At 40.5% G+C, this 21,587-nt stretch overlaps 1 protein-coding gene across 50 annotated transcripts in view; it reads right to left on the bottom strand.

The window, feature by feature from the left end:
• Positions 1-21,192, bottom strand: part of zanl (zonadhesin, like) — a 53,104-nt gene extending 31,912 nt beyond the window's left edge. For 29 of the 50 annotated variants that reach the window (XM_051899732.1, XM_051899730.1, XM_051899734.1 and 26 more), the window contains exons 1-61: positions 20,767-20,900; positions 20,293-20,537; positions 20,034-20,182; positions 19,813-19,941; positions 19,575-19,713; positions 19,340-19,481; positions 19,019-19,215; positions 18,774-18,912; positions 18,093-18,209; positions 17,744-17,868; positions 17,264-17,409; positions 16,888-17,031; positions 16,691-16,798; positions 16,413-16,582; positions 15,825-16,027; positions 15,517-15,658; positions 15,004-15,200; positions 14,768-14,912; positions 14,294-14,538; positions 14,035-14,183; positions 13,813-13,941; positions 13,575-13,713; positions 13,340-13,481; positions 13,018-13,214; positions 12,773-12,911; positions 12,186-12,302; positions 11,837-11,961; positions 11,356-11,501; positions 10,980-11,123; positions 10,783-10,890; positions 10,505-10,674; positions 9,918-10,120; positions 9,610-9,751; positions 9,097-9,293; positions 8,861-9,005; positions 8,387-8,631; positions 8,128-8,276; positions 7,906-8,034; positions 7,668-7,806; positions 7,433-7,574; positions 7,112-7,308; positions 6,867-7,005; positions 6,280-6,396; positions 5,931-6,055; positions 5,450-5,595; positions 5,074-5,217; positions 4,877-4,984; positions 4,599-4,768; positions 4,012-4,214; positions 3,733-3,874; positions 3,220-3,416; positions 2,984-3,128; positions 2,510-2,754; positions 2,251-2,399; positions 2,029-2,157; positions 1,791-1,929; positions 1,556-1,697; positions 1,234-1,430; positions 989-1,127; positions 402-518; positions 53-177 (exon numbers count right to left, since the gene is read on the bottom strand). In XM_051899732.1, coding sequence (XP_051755692.1) covers positions 53-177; positions 402-518; positions 989-1,127; positions 1,234-1,430; positions 1,556-1,697; positions 1,791-1,929; positions 2,029-2,157; positions 2,251-2,399; positions 2,510-2,754; positions 2,984-3,128; positions 3,220-3,416; positions 3,733-3,874; positions 4,012-4,214; positions 4,599-4,768; positions 4,877-4,984; positions 5,074-5,217; positions 5,450-5,595; positions 5,931-6,055; positions 6,280-6,396; positions 6,867-7,005; positions 7,112-7,308; positions 7,433-7,574; positions 7,668-7,806; positions 7,906-8,034; positions 8,128-8,276; positions 8,387-8,631; positions 8,861-9,005; positions 9,097-9,293; positions 9,610-9,751; positions 9,918-10,120; positions 10,505-10,674; positions 10,783-10,890; positions 10,980-11,123; positions 11,356-11,501; positions 11,837-11,961; positions 12,186-12,302; positions 12,773-12,911; positions 13,018-13,214; positions 13,340-13,481; positions 13,575-13,713; positions 13,813-13,941; positions 14,035-14,183; positions 14,294-14,538; positions 14,768-14,912; positions 15,004-15,200; positions 15,517-15,658; positions 15,825-16,027; positions 16,413-16,582; positions 16,691-16,798; positions 16,888-17,031; positions 17,264-17,409; positions 17,744-17,868; positions 18,093-18,209; positions 18,774-18,912; positions 19,019-19,215; positions 19,340-19,481; positions 19,575-19,713; positions 19,813-19,941; positions 20,034-20,182; positions 20,293-20,469 — 9,225 coding nt within the window. In that variant the 5' untranslated portion in view covers positions 20,470-20,537; positions 20,767-20,900. Of the gene's footprint in view, positions 1-52; positions 178-401; positions 519-988; positions 1,128-1,233; positions 1,431-1,555; positions 1,698-1,790; positions 1,930-2,028; positions 2,158-2,250; positions 2,400-2,509; positions 2,755-2,983; positions 3,129-3,219; positions 3,417-3,732; positions 3,875-4,011; positions 4,215-4,598; positions 4,769-4,876; positions 4,985-5,073; positions 5,218-5,449; positions 5,596-5,930; positions 6,056-6,279; positions 6,397-6,866; positions 7,006-7,111; positions 7,309-7,432; positions 7,575-7,667; positions 7,807-7,905; positions 8,035-8,127; positions 8,277-8,386; positions 8,632-8,860; positions 9,006-9,096; positions 9,294-9,609; positions 9,752-9,917; positions 10,121-10,504; positions 10,675-10,782; positions 10,891-10,979; positions 11,124-11,355; positions 11,502-11,836; positions 11,962-12,185; positions 12,303-12,772; positions 12,912-13,017; positions 13,215-13,339; positions 13,482-13,574; positions 13,714-13,812; positions 13,942-14,034; positions 14,184-14,293; positions 14,539-14,767; positions 14,913-15,003; positions 15,201-15,516; positions 15,659-15,824; positions 16,028-16,412; positions 16,583-16,690; positions 16,799-16,887; positions 17,032-17,263; positions 17,410-17,743; positions 17,869-18,092; positions 18,210-18,773; positions 18,913-19,018; positions 19,216-19,339; positions 19,482-19,574; positions 19,714-19,812; positions 19,942-20,033; positions 20,183-20,292; positions 20,538-20,766; positions 20,912-21,002 lie in introns of those variants that run through there. The other 21 variants (XM_051899713.1, XM_051899728.1, XM_051899729.1 and 18 more) reach the window with 21 other exon arrangements.
• Between the last annotated feature and the right edge of the window lie 395 nt (positions 21,193-21,587).

Raw genomic sequence — 21,587 nt, 5'->3', positions numbered from 1 at the left:
ATAGAATGATTTCAGTGGTGGTTTAATGATAGCAGCTGCAGTGGATACTGACCAGAGTTCTCTTGTTTTTCATCATTGTCACAGTGACACCATCAACAGTCACGTACAGTTTCCTCAGGTAAGAAACACCAGAAACTCCTCTCTCTTCATTCTTACCCTCTATGGAGAACCAGGGGCCTGCAGACCCAGGAGAGAGGAAAGTAAAGTTATTTTAAAGCTGTACACCTATATTCTTATTTAAACTCAATTTTATGTTAATTTTGGGAACATTTAATGTACATTGAATCAATATTAAGAGTGTCAGGATTGTTTGTTACTCCATAACACCTACTGACGACCCAAGCATTCTAATGTCACCGCTGATTGCGGATAGTTTTAACATGGTTTTGTCCATTGCTTACCGGTGTTGTTTTTACAGGTGCGGGCCAGAGTGTAGGTGCAAGTGCCCATGAAGCTGTAGTATTTGCCATCAAAGGTGTTATAATGAGGGTCACCAGAGATAATACAGTCTTGAGATCCTGGGGGATTGTGAAAAGAGAATGATTAAGTATATTTAAAGACATCAACTATTGAGCGCTAAAGATTGCGTAAAAGTACAATAGTATATTGTCAGACTCAATTTGTAAACAACGAAAAGTTTGTGATGTTATAACCTGTTTGCATGTAATACAACATCATATGACCATATCCATCTCTAGCCAAATATACATGATGCAATGCGTAATCAAATATTAAGGATTAATCACAAATAACATCTGTCTTTCAGAGTCAGTGCACAAAGACGAGGCCAGTTGTTGTCTTATTAATGCATATACATGCTGGACAAAGCCGAGCTATAATTACATCTAAATTTTTTAGCTTAACATTGTACAACATTTATTTAAAAACAAAAACAAAAGACAGATTCTTGCTTTAGCCTGACTAAAATCAGATGGATGAAAAGTTAACGGAAATGCACTTACTGAGTTTACTTAACTTTGGTACTCACCTTCTGGGTAACACCCAATTACACCATCCTGTACTCCACATTGTTCCATTGGTGGACAGTCAGCGGCATTACAGGTAACAAATGGGGGGCTACACTTACACAGTAGCTCACAGTCCTTGGTGTAGAACTCTTCACCTGGCTAAATCCATGCAGAGAAGAAACATGTTAGTTTGACGAAAAATCCTACTTGACTGACTATAACAAACCATTGCTGTCCTGAATGATACCACATCCAGTTTCCTCACCTGATAATAATGTCCATTATAGCTGCAGCCACATGCGTCTTCTTTCACACACTGGCCAGCACTGAGGATGTATCCAGGGTCACAAACACATCCTTCAGAACAAGGACCAGTGCACTGGTTTGGTGGAACTGGGTTACAGGAAGGTTGGCAAATTGGGGCGCATGATTCAAAGTGGCTGTTGGCTGGGCATTTCAGAGCTGGAGAGGAAGAATGTGTGTTAGTGCTAATCATAAACTTCACTCTATCTGACAGTATGAGAAATAATACAGACATTGATTTTGTTAGAGTTTATGATTGAGGAATATGTATTTTTCAGACATACGACAGAAGGTGCTGTTTCTCCAGGGTCCAATTGTGACGCCACGGTCCTGACATTCGTTGACGTACGACTCTATTGCTTCACACAATGCGGAATGAGCTCCATCCAGTTCACACACATCAAACAAACAGGCTTGGAAGAAACCCTATACACACAGGGTTAATATGTCTAAGTATCTGTTATATGGATAAAATGATACACTAAAGCATTTCAAATGAACTGATTTGATTTCACTCACATTGGGGTTGACTTTTGGATGGCAGGCAGCAAATGGGCCATTGGTTTCCAATATTATACCACAGTAAGCAGGTCGTTCATACAAATCCTGCTCATCATCTGTACATCCTGGGGTTGGGTCGACATCTGGCTTGTTACACCTGAAGAGCAAAATCAAAGTTAAGTCATCTATGATATGAACTAACGATTAACATTAAGACTTTTAGCAGTAACAGTATGTGAATTGCATATTGCCTTACTCAGGGTCTGTGTTCCAGCTGTGGCCAAAGTCATTGGGGCTTTGGACCAGTTCACCAGTCGGGGTCTGGAAGTCATCCTCAGAGTCTCCGTTGTAATCGCCACACAGTCCACAAAGTTTGTCCTCATAGCTGTAAAATGATCACAAGCATGTAGAAACATTTAAAAGTGAATCAAGTTATTATAGTTGTTATTAAAAAGACTTCTATAAGAACCATACTCACTCCTTGATAACTTTAATGTCCATAAAGTGGTTTCCGTCATAACGTACAGTTACTCCAAAGCTCAAGGCCACAGTGTAGTGCTTGCCAGACATAAAAATGTCCACACCACTGACAGGACTCAGAGGAATGTTGACATTGGTTCCATTGACCTGAGAAAAGTCATAAAACGTAACTGTTTATTTGAATGCCCCTCTAAATAATATGCATACAGTAAATGTACATTAGCAATAATATTGAAAATAGTGTTTTTTTCTCTTACCTGCACAGTTCCTCCTTTCAGAATGGACACTATCACTCCCAGCGCATGGACATGAACTGCTTTTACATAGCTGATATAAGGATTGTTGTAGCGATTCTCATTGTCTGTGTATACAGCGAAGTAAGGCACATCTGTGCTGTTACAAGGTTCAGACATCAGGTAAGAACAGTTTCCCATGAAGTCGTAGCGCCGGTTATCAAAGGTGGTGTAATGGGGGTCACCAGAAGCAACACAGGTAGAGGTTCCTGTGAGTGAAAAATATCTCGATGTCAAAGTTATACATTCTAACAAAAATGCTTAGAGTAGAAGATTATATAAAATGTGTTTGGAAGCATATTGGCTATGAAACATGAGCTATCACAAATAATTTAGCATGTCGTTTAAGGGTATTCATAGTTCACCTACCGATGATCGCTTGTCAGTTACAGTAATTGTAGTTTAAGGGAAGATTGTTGTTGTTGTTTTGTACAATACCTTTCGGGTAGCAGCCGTGCACTCCACCAACCTCCCGACATTCTTCTGTCACAGGGTCACAGGTGTTGTCCACACAGTCGAAAGTGTAGTTGCCAGCACAGCGACACAACTTGGAACAGCCATTTCCAAATATGATCTCACCAGGCTGAGTGTAAATACAGACCAAGTTTAGAGCAAAGGCTTAGGTCAGAGAACTAGATAAAAATGCAGCCTCGCATCAACGACAACTCTTGTACCTCAAAGTAATTGTTTTCCTCATCCAGGCACCCACACTGCTCAATAGGAACACAGCGCCGGCCACGGAAAACAAATCCTGGTTTACAGAAGCAGCCGCTGATGCAAGAACCAGAGCAGTTGGTGGAGGGTTCTGCACAGGTAGGAATACAGGCTGGGCCGCAATCAATGTATTCAGAGTCTGCAGGGCAGGTCACTCCTGGAAGACATGAAGAGTTGTTTAGTTATACAAATGTTGTAATTTCTTGATAGAGCAGGAGCAGATACTCATGAAGTGATGTACGTTATTATCAAAGGATGCAATGAGGGTCAAAAGAGACAGAACAAATTCTTATATCTAAAGAGAAAGATACAAATGAAATTAGAAAAAATAGTTCCAGATCTGTCAGCAGTGTCGACTGGTTTGTGTATAACTGCATTTGTGTATATTCATGATGTGATAATATGTGTAAACAAATGTACCAGTACATGTGCTCAAAATTTTATTATGTATAAACCAGTACTATAATTGTTACCACTTGGGTTGCAGATATAGTCTCCATCTTCAAGTTGGCAACTCTCATTAGGAAGACAGCTGCTGTCGTAACACTGAATAGTTCCTCCACCCTCACATGTACACTTCTGCTTACAGCCCTCCAGATACCAGCTCTCATTTACCTAAACATGGCCACATTGATAGGAATGCGTGACATTTTTGTAGTGGTTTCTTGAATGTTGATATCATGGTTTTGACAGTTTTTACATCAGTGGGTGTAACAACCCATTTTCAGGGTCAGCCCTGGTTTTAAACTCACTGGGTGGTAGGAGCCTGAGGGGTCCACACAGCCGCAGTCTTTAACAGGAACACATTTGTTGTCACTGAGGATGAAGCCAGTGTCGCACTCACAGCCCTCTACACACTTCTCACTGCAGCCCGGTGGTCCATTGACACCCAGACATGTCTCCGGACAGGAGCTCACACATATGGAGTAATGGCTGTTTGGAGGACATTCCAGAGCTGTAGGAAAATGAGGAAAAACATTAACTGATGGTGAAAATACAGTTAAAGTGAGGATGCAGTGTGAATTATGTAGTTTCCCAGTCCCATGTCCCCATCCCTCTGTGACGGCATTCCTGTCATAAAAGCCTCATAAATAATAAAAACAATAAGGCTAAAGTTAAAGTAATTAATCGACTCTAGCGGTCTAATTCCAACCTCCTGCACTCCATTTCAATAATTTATGTTGTGCATTAGAGAAAGCCTAAAGCAGGCTTGTCACTAGGAATGTGAAATGTAATTCTTGCATGGATGTAAGTTGCCAAATTTTACTGCTTTACTATATGTTTAAAACGTTATACACTTTGTGCGATGTGATACAATCTATAAGACAGTATGACTCACGGCAGAAGTCTGGCTCCCTCCACTGATGGACAGGTGCACCTGCACTCAGGCAAGCATCAGTGTAAGCTTGAAGCTGGTCACAAAGAACCTGCTGCAGCCCTTGATAACGGCACATATCAAACACACAGCTCTGGAAGAAAGGCAACGGGTCCACCACATTTATACAGTCCCTGTGAGGAGCAAATGTAAGAGAAAGTGTACAATGGTTAAGCACTAAAAGTCTTTCAACATTGTTTATTAGCAGTATTTAGAAATTTCATAGTTTGGTAAGTTCGAACCTAAATGGTCCATTTGTGTCAGTTATTCTCCCACAGTTCTCTGGGTTTGACACCACACCCTCCAGCACAGGATCGCATTGTGGTTGAGGTCCAGGGTCAGGCTTGCACCTGAAAACATAACATCATCATTGAATATATGAAGTCGAAATAATCCTCAAAACATAGTGCAGTTGATAAAAGGATAAAAAAGTACTGACGTTGCATCCTCATCCTCATCGGTTTGCCAGCTGTCTCCAAACTGACTTGAACTGTCGACTTGAGAGCCATCTGGCTTAGTGAAATCATTATTAGGGTTTCCATCGTAGTCCCCACACAGGCCACACATCTGGTCATAGTAGGAACTGATAAAATGAGTGAGAGAGGAACAAAGAAAGAGATCAATGAGAGATTAATGTAAAGATGTTCGTTTCAGTAGAGACACTTTTAGATTTTTTTCTGTTGCAGGATTTACTCAAGTCCTGTAACCCTTAAAATCATGGTGGGTCTTAGTGTTTCCTGACAAATACTTCAGGTCAGAGTGATGTACTGTACTGTATATATATTCAAATGAGGCTGTTTTCAGAGTTTCAGTACCTGGGAACAGAGATCTTGGCGTAATGGTTGCCGTCCCACTGCACCTTCAGGCCGAACGGAGTCGTGAGGATTACATATTGGCCAGCAAGAGACAGAGAAATGAGTGGAGATGGGAAGTGGGGGAGGGACACCCTGAGTCCATTTACCTGTATGTGTGAAAAAGAGATAAACAATAGAGATGGACTGAAGACTAATGTTAGCTCTGACTAGAAGAACTGAGAGATTTTGTTTCTTTTCCTTTAAAAGAAAGATTATTCTTGAAGAACTGAAAAATGGACAGAGATGTTGTGACTATGAACAGATTAGGAACAACTGAAAGAAAAGATTTAGGATTAGAGGAGTGACTCAAAACTATTGTCTTCATTTACTTAATGCCATAAAACCTATTTTAGCTGTTGACTTAAAATCTTAGTTGTTTATCTCAAGATTATAGAATGATTTCAGTGGTGGTTTAATGATAGCAGCTGCAGTGGATACTGACCAGAGTTCTCTTGTTTTTCATCATTGTCACAGTGACACCATCAACAGTCACGTACAGTTTCCTCAGGTAAGAAACACCAGAAACTCCTCTCTCTTCATTCTTACCCTCTATGGAGAACCAGGGGCCTGCAGACCCAGGAGAGAGGAAAGTAAAGTTATTTTAAAGCTGTACACCTATATTCTTATTTAAACTCAATTTTATGTTAATTTTGGGAACATTTAATGTACATTGAATCAATATTAAGAGTGTCAGGATTGTTTGTTACTCCATAACACCTACTGACGACCCAAGCATTCTAATGTCACCGCTGATTGCGGATAGTTTTAACATGGTTTTGTCCATTGCTTACCGGTGTTGTTTTTACAGGTGCGGGCCAGAGTGTAGGTGCAAGTGCCCATGAAGCTGTAGTATTTGCCATCAAAGGTGTTATAATGAGGGTCACCAGAGATAATACAGTCTTGAGATCCTGGGGGATTGTGAAAAGAGAATGATTAAGTATATTTAAAGACATCAACTATTGAGCGCTAAAGATTGCGTAAAAGTACAATAGTATATTGTCAGACTCAATTTGTAAACAACGAAAAGTTTGTGATGTTATAACCTGTTTGCATGTAATACAACATCATATGACCATATCCATCTCTAGCCAAATATACATGATGCAATGCGTAATCAAATATTAAGGATTAATCACAAATAACATCTGTCTTTCAGAGTCAGTGCACAAAGACGAGGCCAGTTGTTGTCTTATTAATGCATATACATGCTGGACAAAGCCGAGCTATAATTACATCTAAATTTTTTAGCTTAACATTGTACAACATTTATTTAAAAACAAAAACAAAAGACAGATTCTTGCTTTAGCCTGACTAAAATCAGATGGATGAAAAGTTAACGGAAATGCACTTACTGAGTTTACTTAACTTTGGTACTCACCTTCTGGGTAACACCCAATTACACCATCCTGTACTCCACATTGTTCCATTGGTGGACAGTCAGTGGCATTACAGGTAACAGATGGGGGGTTACACTTACACAGTTGCTCACAGTCCTTGGTGTAGAACTCTTCACCTGGCTAAATCCATGCAGAGAAAAAACATGTTAGTTTGACAAAAAATCCTACTTGACTGACTATAACAAACCATTGCTGTCCTGAATGATACCACATCCAGTTTCCTCACCTGATAATAATGTCCATTATAGCTGCAGCCACATGCGTCTTCTTTCACACACTGGCCAGCACTGAGGATGTATCCAGGGTCACAAACACATCCTTCAGAACAAGGACCAGTGCACTGGTTTGGTGGAACTGGGTTACAGGAAGGTTGGCAAATTGGGGCGCATGATTCAAAGTGGCTGTTGGCTGGGCATTTCAGAGCTGGAGAGGAAGAATGTGTGTTAGTGCTAATCATAAACTTCACTCTATCGACAGTATGAGAAATAATACAGACATTGATTTTGTTAGAGTTTATGATTGAGGAATATGTATTTTTCAGACATACGACAGAAGGTGCTGTTTCTCCAGGGTCCAATTGTGACGCCACGGTCCTGACATTCGTTGACGTACGACTCTATTGCTTCACACAATGCGGAATGAGCTCCATCCAGTTCACACACATCAAACAAACAGGCTTGGAAGAAACCCTATACACACAGGGTTAATATGTCTAAGTATCTGTTATATGGATAAAATGATACACTAAAGCATTTCAAATGAACTGATTTGATTTCACTCACATTGGGGTTGACTTTTGGATGGCAGGCAGCAAATGGGCCATTGGTTTCCAATATTATACCACAGTAAGCAGGTCGTTCATACAAATCCTGCTCATCATCTGTACATCCTGGGGTTGGGTCGACATCTGGCTTGTTACACCTGAAGAGCAAAATCAAAGTTAAGTCATCTATGATATGAACTAACGATTAACATTAAGTCTTTTAGCAGTAACAGTATGTGAATTGCATATTGCCTTACTCAGGGTCTGTGTTCCAGCTGTGGCCAAAGTCATTGGGGCTTTGGACCAGTTCACCAGTCGGGGTCTGGAAGTCATCCTCAGAGTCTCCGTTGTAATCGCCACACAGTCCACAAAGTTTGTCCTCATAGCTGTAAAATGATCACAAGCATGTAGAAACATTTAAAAGTGAATCAAGTTATTATAGTTGTTATTAAAAAGACTTCTATAAGAACCATACTCACTCCTTGATAACTTTAATGTCCATAAAGTGGTTTCCGTCATAACGTACAGTTACTCCAAAGCTCAAGGCCACAGTGTAGTGCTTGCCAGACATAAAAATGTCCACACCACTGACAGGACTCAGAGGAATGTTGACATTGGTTCCATTGACCTGAGAAAAGTCATAAAACGTAACTGTTTATTTGAATGCCCCTCTAAATAATATGCATACAGTAAATGTACATTAGCAATAATATTGAAAATAGTGTTTTTTTCTCTTACCTGCACAGTTCCTCCTTTCAGAATGGACACTATCACTCCCAGCGCATGGACATGAACTGCTTTTACATAGCTGATATAAGGATTGTTGTAGCGATTCTCATTGTCTGTGTATACAGCGAAGTAAGGCACATCTGTGCTGTTACAAGGTTCAGACATCAGGTAAGAACAGTTTCCCATGAAGTCGTAGCGCCGGTTATCAAAGGTGGTGTAATGGGGGTCACCAGAAGCAACACAGGTAGAGGTTCCTGTGAGTGAAAAATATCTCGATGTCAAAGTTATACATTCTAACAAAAATGCTTAGAGTAGAAGATTATATAAAATGTGTTTGGAAGCATATTGGCTATGAAACATGAGCTATCACAAATAATTTAGCATGTCGTTTAAGGGTATTCATAGTTCACCTACCGATGATCGCTTGTCAGTTACAGTAATTGTAGTTTAAGGGAAGATTGTTGTTGTTGTTTTGTACAATACCTTTCGGGTAGCAGCCGTGCACTCCACCAACCTCCCGACATTCTTCTGTCACAGGGTCACAGGTGTTGTCCACACAGTCGAAAGTGTAGTTGCCAGCACAGCGACACAACTTGGAACAGCCATTTCCAAATATGATCTCACCAGGCTGAGTGTAAATACAGACCAAGTTTAGAGCAAAGGCTTAGGTCAGAGAACTAGATAAAAATGCAGCCTCGCATCAACGACAACTCTTGTACCTCAAAGTAATTGTTTTCCTCATCCAGGCACCCACACTGCTCAATAGGAACACAGCGCCGGCCACGGAAAACAAATCCTGGTTTACAGAAGCAGCCGCTGATGCAAGAACCAGAGCAGTTGGTGGAGGGTTCTGCACAGGTAGGAATACAGGCTGGGCCGCAATCAATGTATTCAGAGTCTGCAGGGCAGGTCACTCCTGGAAGACATGAAGAGTTGTTTAGTTATACAAATGTTGTAATTTCTTGATAGAGCAGGAGCAGATACTCATGAAGTGATGTACGTTATTATCAAAGGATGCAATGAGGGTCAAAAGAGACAGAACAAATTCTTATATCTAAAGAGAAAGATACAAATGAAATTAGAAAAAATAGTTCCAGATCTGTCAGCAGTGTCGACTGGTTTGTGTATAACTGCATTTGTGTATATTCATGATGTGATAATATGTGTAAACAAATGTACCAGTACATGTGCTCAAAATTTTATTATGTATAAACCAGTACTATAATTGTTACCACTTGGGTTGCAGATATAGTCTCCATCTTCAAGTTGGCAACTCTCATTAGGAAGACAGCTGCTGTCGTAACACTGAATAGTTCCTCCACCCTCACATGTACACTTCTGCTTACAGCCCTCCAGATACCAGCTCTCATTTACCTAAACATGGCCACATTGATAGGAATGCGTGACATTTTTGCAGTGGTTTCATGAATGTTGATATCATGGTTTTGACAGTTTTTACATCAGTGGGTGTAACAACCCATTTTCCTAATCTCGTCCATGTCCCCAGAACCCCACGGGTCAGCCCTGGTTTTAAACTCACTGGGTGGTAGGAGCCTGAGGGGTCCACACAGCCGCAGTCTTTAACAGGAACACATTTGTTGTCACTGAGGATGAAGCCAGTGTCGCACTCACAGCCCTCTACACACTTCTCACTGCAGCCCGGTGGTCCATTGACACCCAGACATGTCTCCGGACAGGAGCTCACACATATGGAGTAATGGCTGTTTGGAGGACATTCCAGAGCTGTAGGAAAATGAGGAAAAACATTAACTGATGGTGAAAATACAGTTAAAGTGAGGATGCAGTGTGAATTATGTAGTTTCCCAGTCCCATGTCCCCATCCCTCTGTGACGGCATTCCTGTCATAAAAGCCTCATAAATAATAAAAACAATAAGGCTAAAGTTAAAGTAATTAATCGACTCTAGCGGTCTAATTCCAACCTCCTGCACTCCATTTCAATAATTTATGTTGTGCATTAGAGAAAGCCTAAAGCAGGCTTGTCACTAGGAATGTGAAATGTAATTCTTGCATGGATGTAAGTTGCCAAATTTTACTGCTTTACTATATGTTTAAAACGTTATACACTTTGTGCGATGTGATAGAATCTATATGACAGTATGACTCACGGCAGAAGTCTGGCTCCCTCCACTGATGGACAGGTGCACCTGCACTCAGGCAAGCATCAGTGTAAGCTTGAAGCTGGTCACAAAGAACCTGCTGCAGCCCTTGATAACGGCACATATCAAACACACAGCTCTGGAAGAAAGGCAACGGGTCCACCACATTTATACAGTCCCTGTGAGGAGCAAATGTAAGAGAAAGTGTACAATGGTTAAGCACTAAAAGTCTTTCAACATTGTTTATTAGCAGTATTTAGAAATTTCATAGTTTGGTAAGTTCGAACCTAAATGGTCCATTTGTGTCAGTTATTCTCCCACAGTTCTCTGGGTTTGACACCACACCCTCCAGCACAGGATCGCATTGTGGTTGAGGTCCAGGGTCAGGCTTGCACCTGAAAACATAACATCATCATTGAATATATGAAGTCGAAATAATCCTCAAAACATAGTGCAGTTGATAAAAGGATAAAAAAGTACTGACGTTGCATCCTCATCCTCATCGGTTTGCCAGCTGTCTCCAAACTGACTTGAACTGTCGACTTGAGAGCCATCTGGCTTAGTGAAATCATTATTAGGGTTTCCATCGTAGTCCCCACACAGGCCACACATCTGGTCATAGTAGGAACTGATAAAATGAGTGAGAGAGGAACAAAGAAAGAGATCAATGAGAGATTAATGTAAAGATGTTCGTTTCAGTAGAGACACTTTTAGATTTTTTTCTGTTGCAGGATTTACTCAAGTCCTGTAACCCTTAAAATCATGGTGGGTCTTAGTGTTTCCTGACAAATACTTCAGGTCAGAGTGATGTACTGTACTGTATATATATTCAAATGAGGCTGTTTTCAGAGTTTCAGTACCTGGGAACAGAGATCTTGGCGTAATGGTTGCCGTCCCACTGCACCTTCAGGCCGAACGGAGTCGTGAGGATTACATATTGGCCAGCAAGAGACAGAGAAATGAGTGGAGATGGGAAGTGGGGGAGGGACACCCTGAGTCCATTTACCTGTATGTGTGAAAAAGAGATAAACAATAGAGATGGACTGAAGACTAATGTTAGCTCTGACTAGAAGAACTGAGAGATTTTGTTTCTTTTCCTTTAAAAGAAAGATTATTCTTGAAGAACTGAAAAATGGACAGAGATGTTGTGACTATGAACAGATTAGGAACAACTGAAAGAAAAGATTTAGGATTAGAGGAGTGACTCAAAACTATTGTCTTCATTTACTTAATGCCATAAAACCTATTTTAGCTGTTGACTTAAAATCTTAGTTGTTTATCTCAAGATTATAGAATGATTTCAGTGGTGGTTTAATGATAGCAGCTGCAGTGGATACTGACCAGAGTTCTCTTGTTTTTCATCATTGTCACAGTGACACCATCAACAGTCACGTACAGTTTCCTCAGGTAAGAAACACCAGAAACTCCTCTCTCTTCATTCTTACCCTCTATGGAGAACCAGGGGCCTGCAGACCCAGGAGAGAGGAAAGTAAAGTTATTTTAAAGCTGTACACCTATATTCTTATTTAAACTCAATTTTATGTTAATTTTGGGAACATTTAATGTACATTGAATCAATATTAAGAGTGTCAGGATTGTTTGTTACTCCATAACACCTACTGACGACCCAAGCATTCTAATGTCACCGCTGATTGCGGATAGTTTTAACATGGTTTTGTCCATTGCTTACCGGTGTTGTTTTTACAGGTGCGGGCCAGAGTGTAGGTGCAAGTGCCCATGAAGCTGTAGTATTTGCCATCAAAGGTGTTATAATGAGGGTCACCAGAGATAATACAGTCTTGAGATCCTGGGGGATTGTGAAAAGAGAATGATTAAGTATATTTAAAGACATCAACTATTGAGCGCTAAAGATTGCGTAAAAGTACAATAGTATATTGTCAGACTCAATTTGTAAACAACGAAAAGTTTGTGATGTTATAACCTGTTTGCATGTAATACAACATCATATGACCATATCCATCTCTAGCCAAATATACATGATGCAATGCGTAATCAAATATTAAGGATTAATCACAAATAACATCTGTCTTTCAGAGTCAGTGCACAAAGACGAGGCCAGTTGTTGTCTTATTAATGCATATACATGCTGGACAAAGCCGAGCTATAATTACATCTAAATTTTTTAGCTTAACATTGTACAACATTTATTTAAAAACAAAAACAAAAGACAGATTCTTGCTTTAGCCTGACTAAAATCAGATGGATGAAAAGTTAACGGAAATGCACTTACTGAGTTTACTTAACTTTGGTACTCACCTTCTGGGTAACACCCAATTACACCATCCTGTACTCCACATTGTTCCATTGGTGGACAGTCAGCGGCATTACAGGTAACAAATGGGGGGCTACACTTACACAGTAGCTCACAGTCCTTGGTGTAGAACTCTTCACCTGGCTAAATCCATGCAGAGAAGAAACATGTTAGTTTGACGAAAAATCCTACTTGACTGACTATAACAAACCATTGCTGTCCTGAATGATACCACATCCAGTTTCCTCACCTGATAATAATGTCCATTATAGCTGCAGCCACATGCGTCTTCTTTCACACACTGGCCAGCACTGAGGATGTATCCAGGGTCACAAACACATCCTTCAGAACAAGGACCAGTGCACTGGTTTGGTGGAACTGGGTTACAGGAAGGTTGGCAAATTGGGGCGCATGATTCAAAGTGGCTGTTGGCTGGGCATTTCAGAGCTGGAGAGGAAGAATGTGTGTTAGTGCTAATCATAAACTTCACTCTATCTGACAGTATGAGAAATAATACAGACATTGATTTTGTTAGAGTTTATGATTGAGGAATATGTATTTTTCAGACATACGACAGAAGGTGCTGTTTCTCCAGGGTCCAATTGTGACGCCACGGTCCTGACATTCGTTGACGTACGACTCTATTGCTTCACACAATGCGGAATGAGCTCCATCCAGTTCACACACATCAAACAAACAGGCTTGGAAGAAACCCTATACACACAGGGTTAATATGTCTAAGTATCTGTTACATGGATAAAATGATACACTAAAGCATTTCAAATGAACTGATTTGATTTCACTCACATTGGGGTTGACTTTTGGATGGCAGGCAGCAAATGGGCCATTGGTTTCCAATATTATACCACAGTAAGCAGGTCCTTCATACAAATCCTGCTCATCATCTGTACATCCTGGGGTTGGGTCGACATCTGGCTTGTTACACCTGAAGAGCAAAATCAAAGTTAAGTCATCTATGATATGAACTAACGATTAACATTAAGACTTTTAGCAGTAACAGTATGTGAATTGCATATTGCCTTACTCAGGGTCTGTGTTCCAGCTGTGGCCAAAGTCATTGGGGCTTTGGACCAGTTCACCAGTCGGGGTCTGGAAGTCATCCTCAGAGTCTCCGTTGTAATCGCCACACAGTCCACAAAGTTTGTCCTCATAGCTGTAAAATGATCACAAGCATGTAGAAACATTTAAAAGTGAATCAAGTTATTATAGTTGTTATTAAAAAGACTTCTATAAGAACCATACTCACTCCTTGATAACTTTAATGTCCATAAAGTGGTTTCCATCATAACGTACAGTTACTCCAAAGCTCAAGGCCACAGTGTAGTGCTTGCCAGACATAAAAATGTCCACACCACTGACAGGACTCAGAGGAATGTTGACATTGGTTCCATTGACCTGAGAAAAGTCATAAAACGTAACTGTTTATTTGAATGCCCCTCTAAATAATATGCATACAGTAAATGTACATTAGCAATAATATTGAAAATAGTGTTTTTTTCTCTTACCTGCACAGTTCCTCCTTTCAGAATGGACACTACCACTCCCAGCGCATGGACATGAACTGCTTTTACATAGCTGATATAAGGATTGTTGTAGCGATTCTCATTGTCTGTGTATACAGCGAAGTAAGGCACATCTGTGCTGTTACAAGGTTCAGACATCAGGTAAGAACAGTTTCCCATGAAGTCGTAGCGCCGGTTATCAAAGGTGGTGTAATGGGGGTCACCAGAAGCAACACAGGTAGAGGTTCCTGTGAGTGAAAAATATCTCGATGTCAAAGTTATACATTCTAACAAAAATGCTTAGAGTAGAAGATTATATAAAATGTGTTTGGAAGCATATTGGCTATGAAACATGAGCTATCACAAATAATTTAGCATGTCGTTTAAGGGTATTCATAGTTCACCTACCGATGATCGCTTGTCAGTTACAGTAATTGTAGTTTAAGGGAAGATTGTTGTTGTTGTTTTGTACAATACCTTTCGGGTAGCAGCCGTGCACTCCACCAACCTCCCGACATTCTTCTGTCACAGGGTCACAGGTGTTGTCCACACAGTCGAAAGTGTAGTTGCCAGCACAGCGACACAACTTGGAACAGCCATTTCCAAATATGATCTCACCAGGCTGAGTGTAAATACAGACCAAGTTTAGAGCAAAGGCTTAGGTCAGAGAACTAGATAAAAATGCAGCCTCGCATCAACGACAACTCTTGTACCTCAAAGTAATTGTTTTCCTCATCCAGGCACCCACACTGCTCAATAGGAACACAGCGCCGGCCACGGAAAACAAATCCTGGTTTACAGAAGCAGCCGCTGATGCAAGAACCAGAGCAGTTGGTGGAGGGTTCTGCACAGGTAGGAATACAGGCTGGGCCGCAATCAATGTATTCAGAGTCTGCAGGGCAGGTCACTGCTGGAAGACATGAAGAGTTGTTTAGTTATACAAATGTTGTAATTTCTTGATAGAGCAGGAGCAGGTACTCATGAAGTGATGTACGTTATTATCAAATGATGCAATGAGGGTCAAAAGAGACAGAACAAATTCTTATATCTAAAGAGAAAGATACAAATGAAATTAGAAAAAATAGTTCCAGATCTGTCAGCAGTGTCGACTGGTTTGTGTATAACTGCATTTGTGTATATTCATGATGTGATAATATGTGTAAACAAATGTACCAGTACATGTGCTCAAAATTTTATTATGTATAAACCAGTACTATAATTGTTACCACTTGGGTTGCAGATATAGTCTCCATCTTCAAGTTGGCAACTCTCATTAGGAAGACAGCTGCTGTCGTAACACTGAATAGTTCCTCCACCCTCACATGTACACTTCTGCTTACAGCCCTCCAGATACCAGCTCTCATTTACCTAAACATGGCCACATTGATAGGAATGCGTGACATTTTTGTAGTGGTTTCATGAATGTTGATATCATGGTTTTGACAGTTTTTACATCAGTGGGTGTAACAACCCATTTTCCTAATCTCGTCCATGTCCCCAGAACCCCACGGGTCAGCCCTGGTTTTAAACTCACTGGGTGGTAGGAGCCTGAGGGGTCCACACAGCCGCAGTCTTTAACAGGAACACATTTGTTGTCACTGAGGATGAAGCCAGTGTCACACTCACAGCCCTCTACACACTTCTCACTGCAGCCCGGTGGTCCATTGACACCCAGACATGTCTCCGGACAGGAGCTCACACATATGGAGTAATGGCTGTTTGGAGGACATTCCAGAGCTGTAGGAAAATGAGGAAAAACATTAACTGATGGTGAAAATACAGTTAAAGTGAGGATGCAGTGTGAATTATGTAGTTTCCCAGTCCCATGTCCCCATCCCTCTGTGACGGCATTCCTGTCATAAAAGCCTCATAAATAATAAAAACAATAAGGCTAAAGTTAAAGTAATTAATCGACTCTAGCGGTCTAATTCCAACCTCCTGCACTCCATTTCAATAATTTATGTTGTGCATTAGAGAAAGCCTAAAGCAGGCTTGTCACTAGGAATGTGAAATGTAATTCTTGCATGGATGTAAGTTGCCAAATTTTACTGCTTTACTATATGTTTAAAACGTTATACACTTTGTGCGATGTGATAGCAATCTATATGACAGTATGACTCACGGCAGAAGTCTGGCTCCCTCCACTGATGGACAGGTGCACCTGCACTCAGGCAAGCATCAGTGTAAGCTTGAAGCTGGTCACAAAGAACCTGCTGCAGCCCTTGATAACGGCACATATCAAACACACAGCTCTGGAAGAAAGGCAACGGGTCCACCACATTTATACAGTCCCTGTGAGGAGCAAATGTAAGAGAAAGTGTACAATGGTTAAGCACTAAAAGTCTTTCAACATTGTTTATTAGCAGTATTTAGAAATTTCATAGTTTGGTAAGTTCGAACCTAAATGGTCCATTTGTGTCAGTTATTCTCCCACAGTTCTCTGGGTTTGACACCACACCCTCCAGCACAGGATCGCATTGTGGTTGAGGTCCAGGGTCAGGCTTGCACCTGAAAACATAACATCATCATTGAACATATGAAGTCGAAATAATCCTCAAAACATAGTGCAGTTGATAAAAGGATAAAAAAGTACTGACGTTGCATCCTCATCCTCATCGGTTTGCCAGCTGTCTCCAAACTGACTTGAACTGTCGACTTGAGAGCCATCTGGCTTAGTGAAATCATTATTAGGGTTTTCATCGTAGTCCCCACACAGGCCACACATCTGGTCATAGTAGGAACTGATAAAATGAGTGAGAGAGGAACAAAGAAAGAGATTAATGAGAGATTAATGTTAAGATGTTCATTTCCCCAGAGATGCTTTTAGATTTTTTTCTGTTGCAGGATTTACTCAAGTCCTGTAACCCTTAAAATCATGGTGGGTCTTAGTGTTTCCTGACAAATACTTCAGGTCAGAGTGATGTACTGTACTGTATATATATTCAAATGAGGCTGTTTTCAGAGTTTTAGTACCTGGGAACAGAGATCTTGGCGTAATGGTTGCCGTCCCACTGCACCTTCAGGCCGAACGGAGTCGTGAGGATTACATATTGGCCAGCAAGAGACAGAGAAATGAGTGGAGATGGGAAGTGGGGGAGGGACACCCTGAGTCCATTTACCTGTATGTGTGAAAAAGAGATAAACAAGAGAGATGGACTGAAGACTAATGTTAGCTCTGACTAGAAGAACTGTGAGATTTTTTCCTTTTCCTTTAAAATAAATATTATTCTTGAAAAACTGAAAAATGGACAGAGATGTTGTGACTATGAACAGATTAGGAACAACTGAAAGAAAAGATTTAAGATAAGAGGAATGACTCAAAACTATTGTCTTCATTTACTTAATGCCATAAAACCTATTTTAGCTGTTGACTTAAAATCTTAGTTGTTTATCTCAAGATTATAGAATGATTTCAGTGGTGGTTTAATGATGGCAGCTGCAGTGGATACTGACCAGAGTTCTCTTGTTTTTCATCATTGTCACAGTGACACCATCAACAGTCACGTACAGTTTCCTCAGGTAAGAAACACCAGAAACTCCTCTCTCTTCATTCTTACCCTCTATGGAGAACCAGGGGCCTGCAGACCCAGGAGAGAGGAAAGTAAAGTTATTTTAAAGCTGTACACCTATATTTTTATTTAAACTCAATTTTATGTTAATTTTGGGAACATTTAATGTACATTGAATCAATATTAAGATTGTCAGGATTGTTTGTTACTCCATAACACCTACTGACGACCCAAGCATTCTAATGTCACTGCTGATTGCGGATAGTTTTAACATGGTTTTGTCCATTGCTTACCGGTGTTGTTTTTACAGGTGCGGGCCAGAGTGTAGGTGCAAGTGCCCATGAAGCTGTAGTATTTGCCATCAAAGGTGTTATAATGAGGGTCACCAGAGATAATACAGTCTTGAGATCCTGGGGGGTTGTGAAAAGAAATTAAATTTTTTTAAATTCATTAATCATTTTAAGGGGAAAAGAATGTGTAACTTGTATTAGTACATTGTATAATAATATAATATTGTTAATAGTGCATTATTTGTAAAAAAAAAAAATAAATAAATAAAAATAAATAATGTGGTGCTATGACCTGTTGTAACTGCCTAAGACCACAGTAGACTATTACATAAAGTATGTTTACGAATTCAGTTAACATGCATAGTCAAGCTACATTCCCACTTTCTGTCTAAGCATAAATGACACAATACATAATCGAGTATTTGAAGAATTAAATGCACATTGCATGTCACATCTTCTGAAGCATGCTGACAGCACTGAGGCCAGTTGTAGTCTGATTAACGTGTACATGCTAGACAAAGTTAAGCTACAATCACATTTATGATTTGATTGCAAAATAATGCAAAAAAGTATTTCAGACTAAATTGTTTACATGTGAAAAAGACATATTATTGCTTTAGTCTGACTGAAATCATATTTTAATGTGAATGGAAACACACTTACTGAGTTAACCAAAGTACTCACCTTCTGGGTAACACCCAATTACACCATCCTGTACTCCACATTGTTCCATTGGTGGACAGTCAGCGGCATTACAGGTAACAAATGGGGGGTTACACTTACACAGTAGCTCACAGTCCTTGGTGTAGAACTCTTCACCTGGCTAAATCCATGCAGAGAAGAAACATGTTAGTTTGACGAAAAATCCTACTTGACTGACTATAACAAACCATTGCTGTCCTGAATGATACCACATCCAGTTTCCTCACCTGATAATAATGTCCATTATAGCTGCAGCCACATGCATCTTCTTTCACACACTGGCCAGCACTGAGGATGTATCCAGGGTCACAAACACATCCTTCAGAACAAGGACCAGTGCACAGGTTTGGTGGAACTGGGTTACAGGAAGGTTGGCAAATTGGGGCGCATGATTCAAAGTGGCTGTTGGCTGGGCATTTCAGAGCTGGAGAGGAAGAATGTGTGTTAGTGCTAATCATAAACTTCACTCTATCGACAGTATGAGAAATAATACAGACATTGATTTTGTTAGAGTTTATGATTGAGGAATATGTATTTTTCAGACATACGACAGAAGGTGCTGTTTCTCCAGGGTCCAATTGTGACGCCACGGTCCTGACATTCGTTGACGTACGACTCTATTGCTTCACACAATGCGGAATGAGCTCCATCCAGTTCACACACATCAAACAAACAGGCTTGGAAGAAACCCTATACACACAGGGTTAATATGTGTAAGTATCTGTTATTTGGTTAAAATGATACACTTAAGCATTTCAAATGAACTGATTTGATTTCACTCACATTGGGGTTGACTTTTGGATGGCAAGCAGCAAATGGGCCATTAGTTTCCAATATTATACCACAGTAAGCAGGTCCTTCATACAAATCCTGCTCATCATCTGTACATCCTGGGGTTGGGTCGACATCTGGCTTGTTACACCTGAAGAGCAAAATCAAAGTTAAGTCATCTATGATATGAACTAACGATTAACATTAAGTCTTTTAGCAGTAACAGTATGTGCATTGCATATTGCCTTACTCAGGGTCTGTGTTCCAGCTGTGGCCAAAGTCATTGGGGCTTTGGACCAGTTCACCAGTCGGGGTCTGGAAGTCATCCTCAGAGTCTCCGTTGTAATCACCACACAGTCCACAAAGTTTGTCCTCATAGCTGTAAAATGATCACAAGCATGCAGAGACATTAAAAGTGAATCAAGTTATTATAGTCGTTATTAAAAAGACTTCTATAAGAACCATACTCACTCCTTGATAACTTTAATGTCCATAAAGTGGTTTCCATCATAACGTACAGTTACTCCAAAGCTCAAGGCCACAGTGTAGTGCTTGCCAGACATAAAAATGTCCACACCACTGACAGGACTCAGAGGAATGTTGACATTGGTTCCATTGACCTGAGAAAAGTCATAAAACGTAACTGTTTATTTGAATGCCCCTCTAAATAATATGCATACAGTAAATGTACATTAGCAATAATATTGAAAATAGTGTTTTTTTCTCTTACCTGCACAGTTCCTCCTTTCAGAATGGACACTACCACTCCCAGCGCATGGACATGAACTGCTTTTACATAGCTGATATAAGGATTGTTGTAGCGATTCTCATTGTCTGTGTATACAGCGAAGTAAGGCACATCTGTGCTGTTACAAGGTTCAGACATCAGGTAAGAACAGTTTCCCATGAAGTCGTAGCGCCGGTTATCAAAGGTGGTGTAATGGGGGTCACCAGAAGCAACACAGGTAGAGGTTCCTGTGAGTGAAAAATATCTCGATGTCAAAGTTATAAATTCTAACAAAAATGCTTAGAGTAGGAGATTATATAAAATGTGTTTGGAAGGTTATGGGCTATAAAACATGAGCTATCACAAATAATTTAGCATGTCGTTTAAGGGTATTCATAGTTCACCTACCGATGATCGCTTGTCAGTTACAGTAATTGTAGTTTAAGGGAAGATTGTTGTTGTTGTTTTGTACAATACCTTTCGGGTAGCAGCCGTGCACTCCACCAACCTCCCGACATTCTTCTGTCACAGGGTCACAGGTGTTGTCCACACAGTCGAAAGTGTAGTTGCCAGCACAGCGACACAACTTGGAACAGCCATTTCCAAATATGATCTCACCAGGCTGAGTGTAAATACAGACCAAGTTTAGAGCAAAGGCTTAGGTCAGAGAACTAGATAAAAATGCAGCCTCGCATCAACGACAACTCTTGTACCTCAAAGTAATTGTTTTCCTCATCCAGGCACCCACACTGCTCAATAGGAACACAGCGCCGGCCACGGAAAACAAATCCTGGTTTACAGAAGCAGCCGCTGATGCAAGAACCAGAGCAGTTGGTGGAGGGTTCTGCACAGGTAGGAATACAGGCTGGGCCGCAATCAATGTATTCAGAGTCTGCAGGGCAGGTCACTGTTGGAAACCATGAAGAGTTGTTTAGTTATACAAATGTTGGAAATGTTTCTTGATAGACTTTTATAGGGAAAATAGAACAAGTTTAACTTACCTGGTGGTGTTGGTTTTGGAGTAGTTGGCTTAGGTGTTGTTGGTTTAGGAGTTGATGGACCTGGTGTTGCAGGTTTAGGTGTAGTGGGTTGTGGTGTAGATGGTTTAGGAGTTGATGGACCCGGTGTTGCAGGTTTAGGTGTAGTGGGTTGTGGTGTAGATGGTTTAGGAGTTGATGGACCCGGTGTTGCAGGTTTAGGTGTAGTGGGTTGTGGTGGGGATGGTGTTGTTGGAGTTGCTAAAATCAAGCAAGAAAACAATCAATAGACTGGTGCTTTCTCCTTAAAATTATTTATTA

This window comes from Ctenopharyngodon idella, chromosome 7 (genome assembly GCF_019924925.1).
Source record: "Ctenopharyngodon idella isolate HZGC_01 chromosome 7, HZGC01, whole genome shotgun sequence".
NCBI lineage: Eukaryota > Metazoa > Chordata > Actinopteri > Cypriniformes > Xenocyprididae > Ctenopharyngodon > Ctenopharyngodon idella.
The sequence above is the reverse complement of the archived record's forward strand: the minus strand, read 5'-3'. Positions and strand labels throughout refer to the sequence as shown.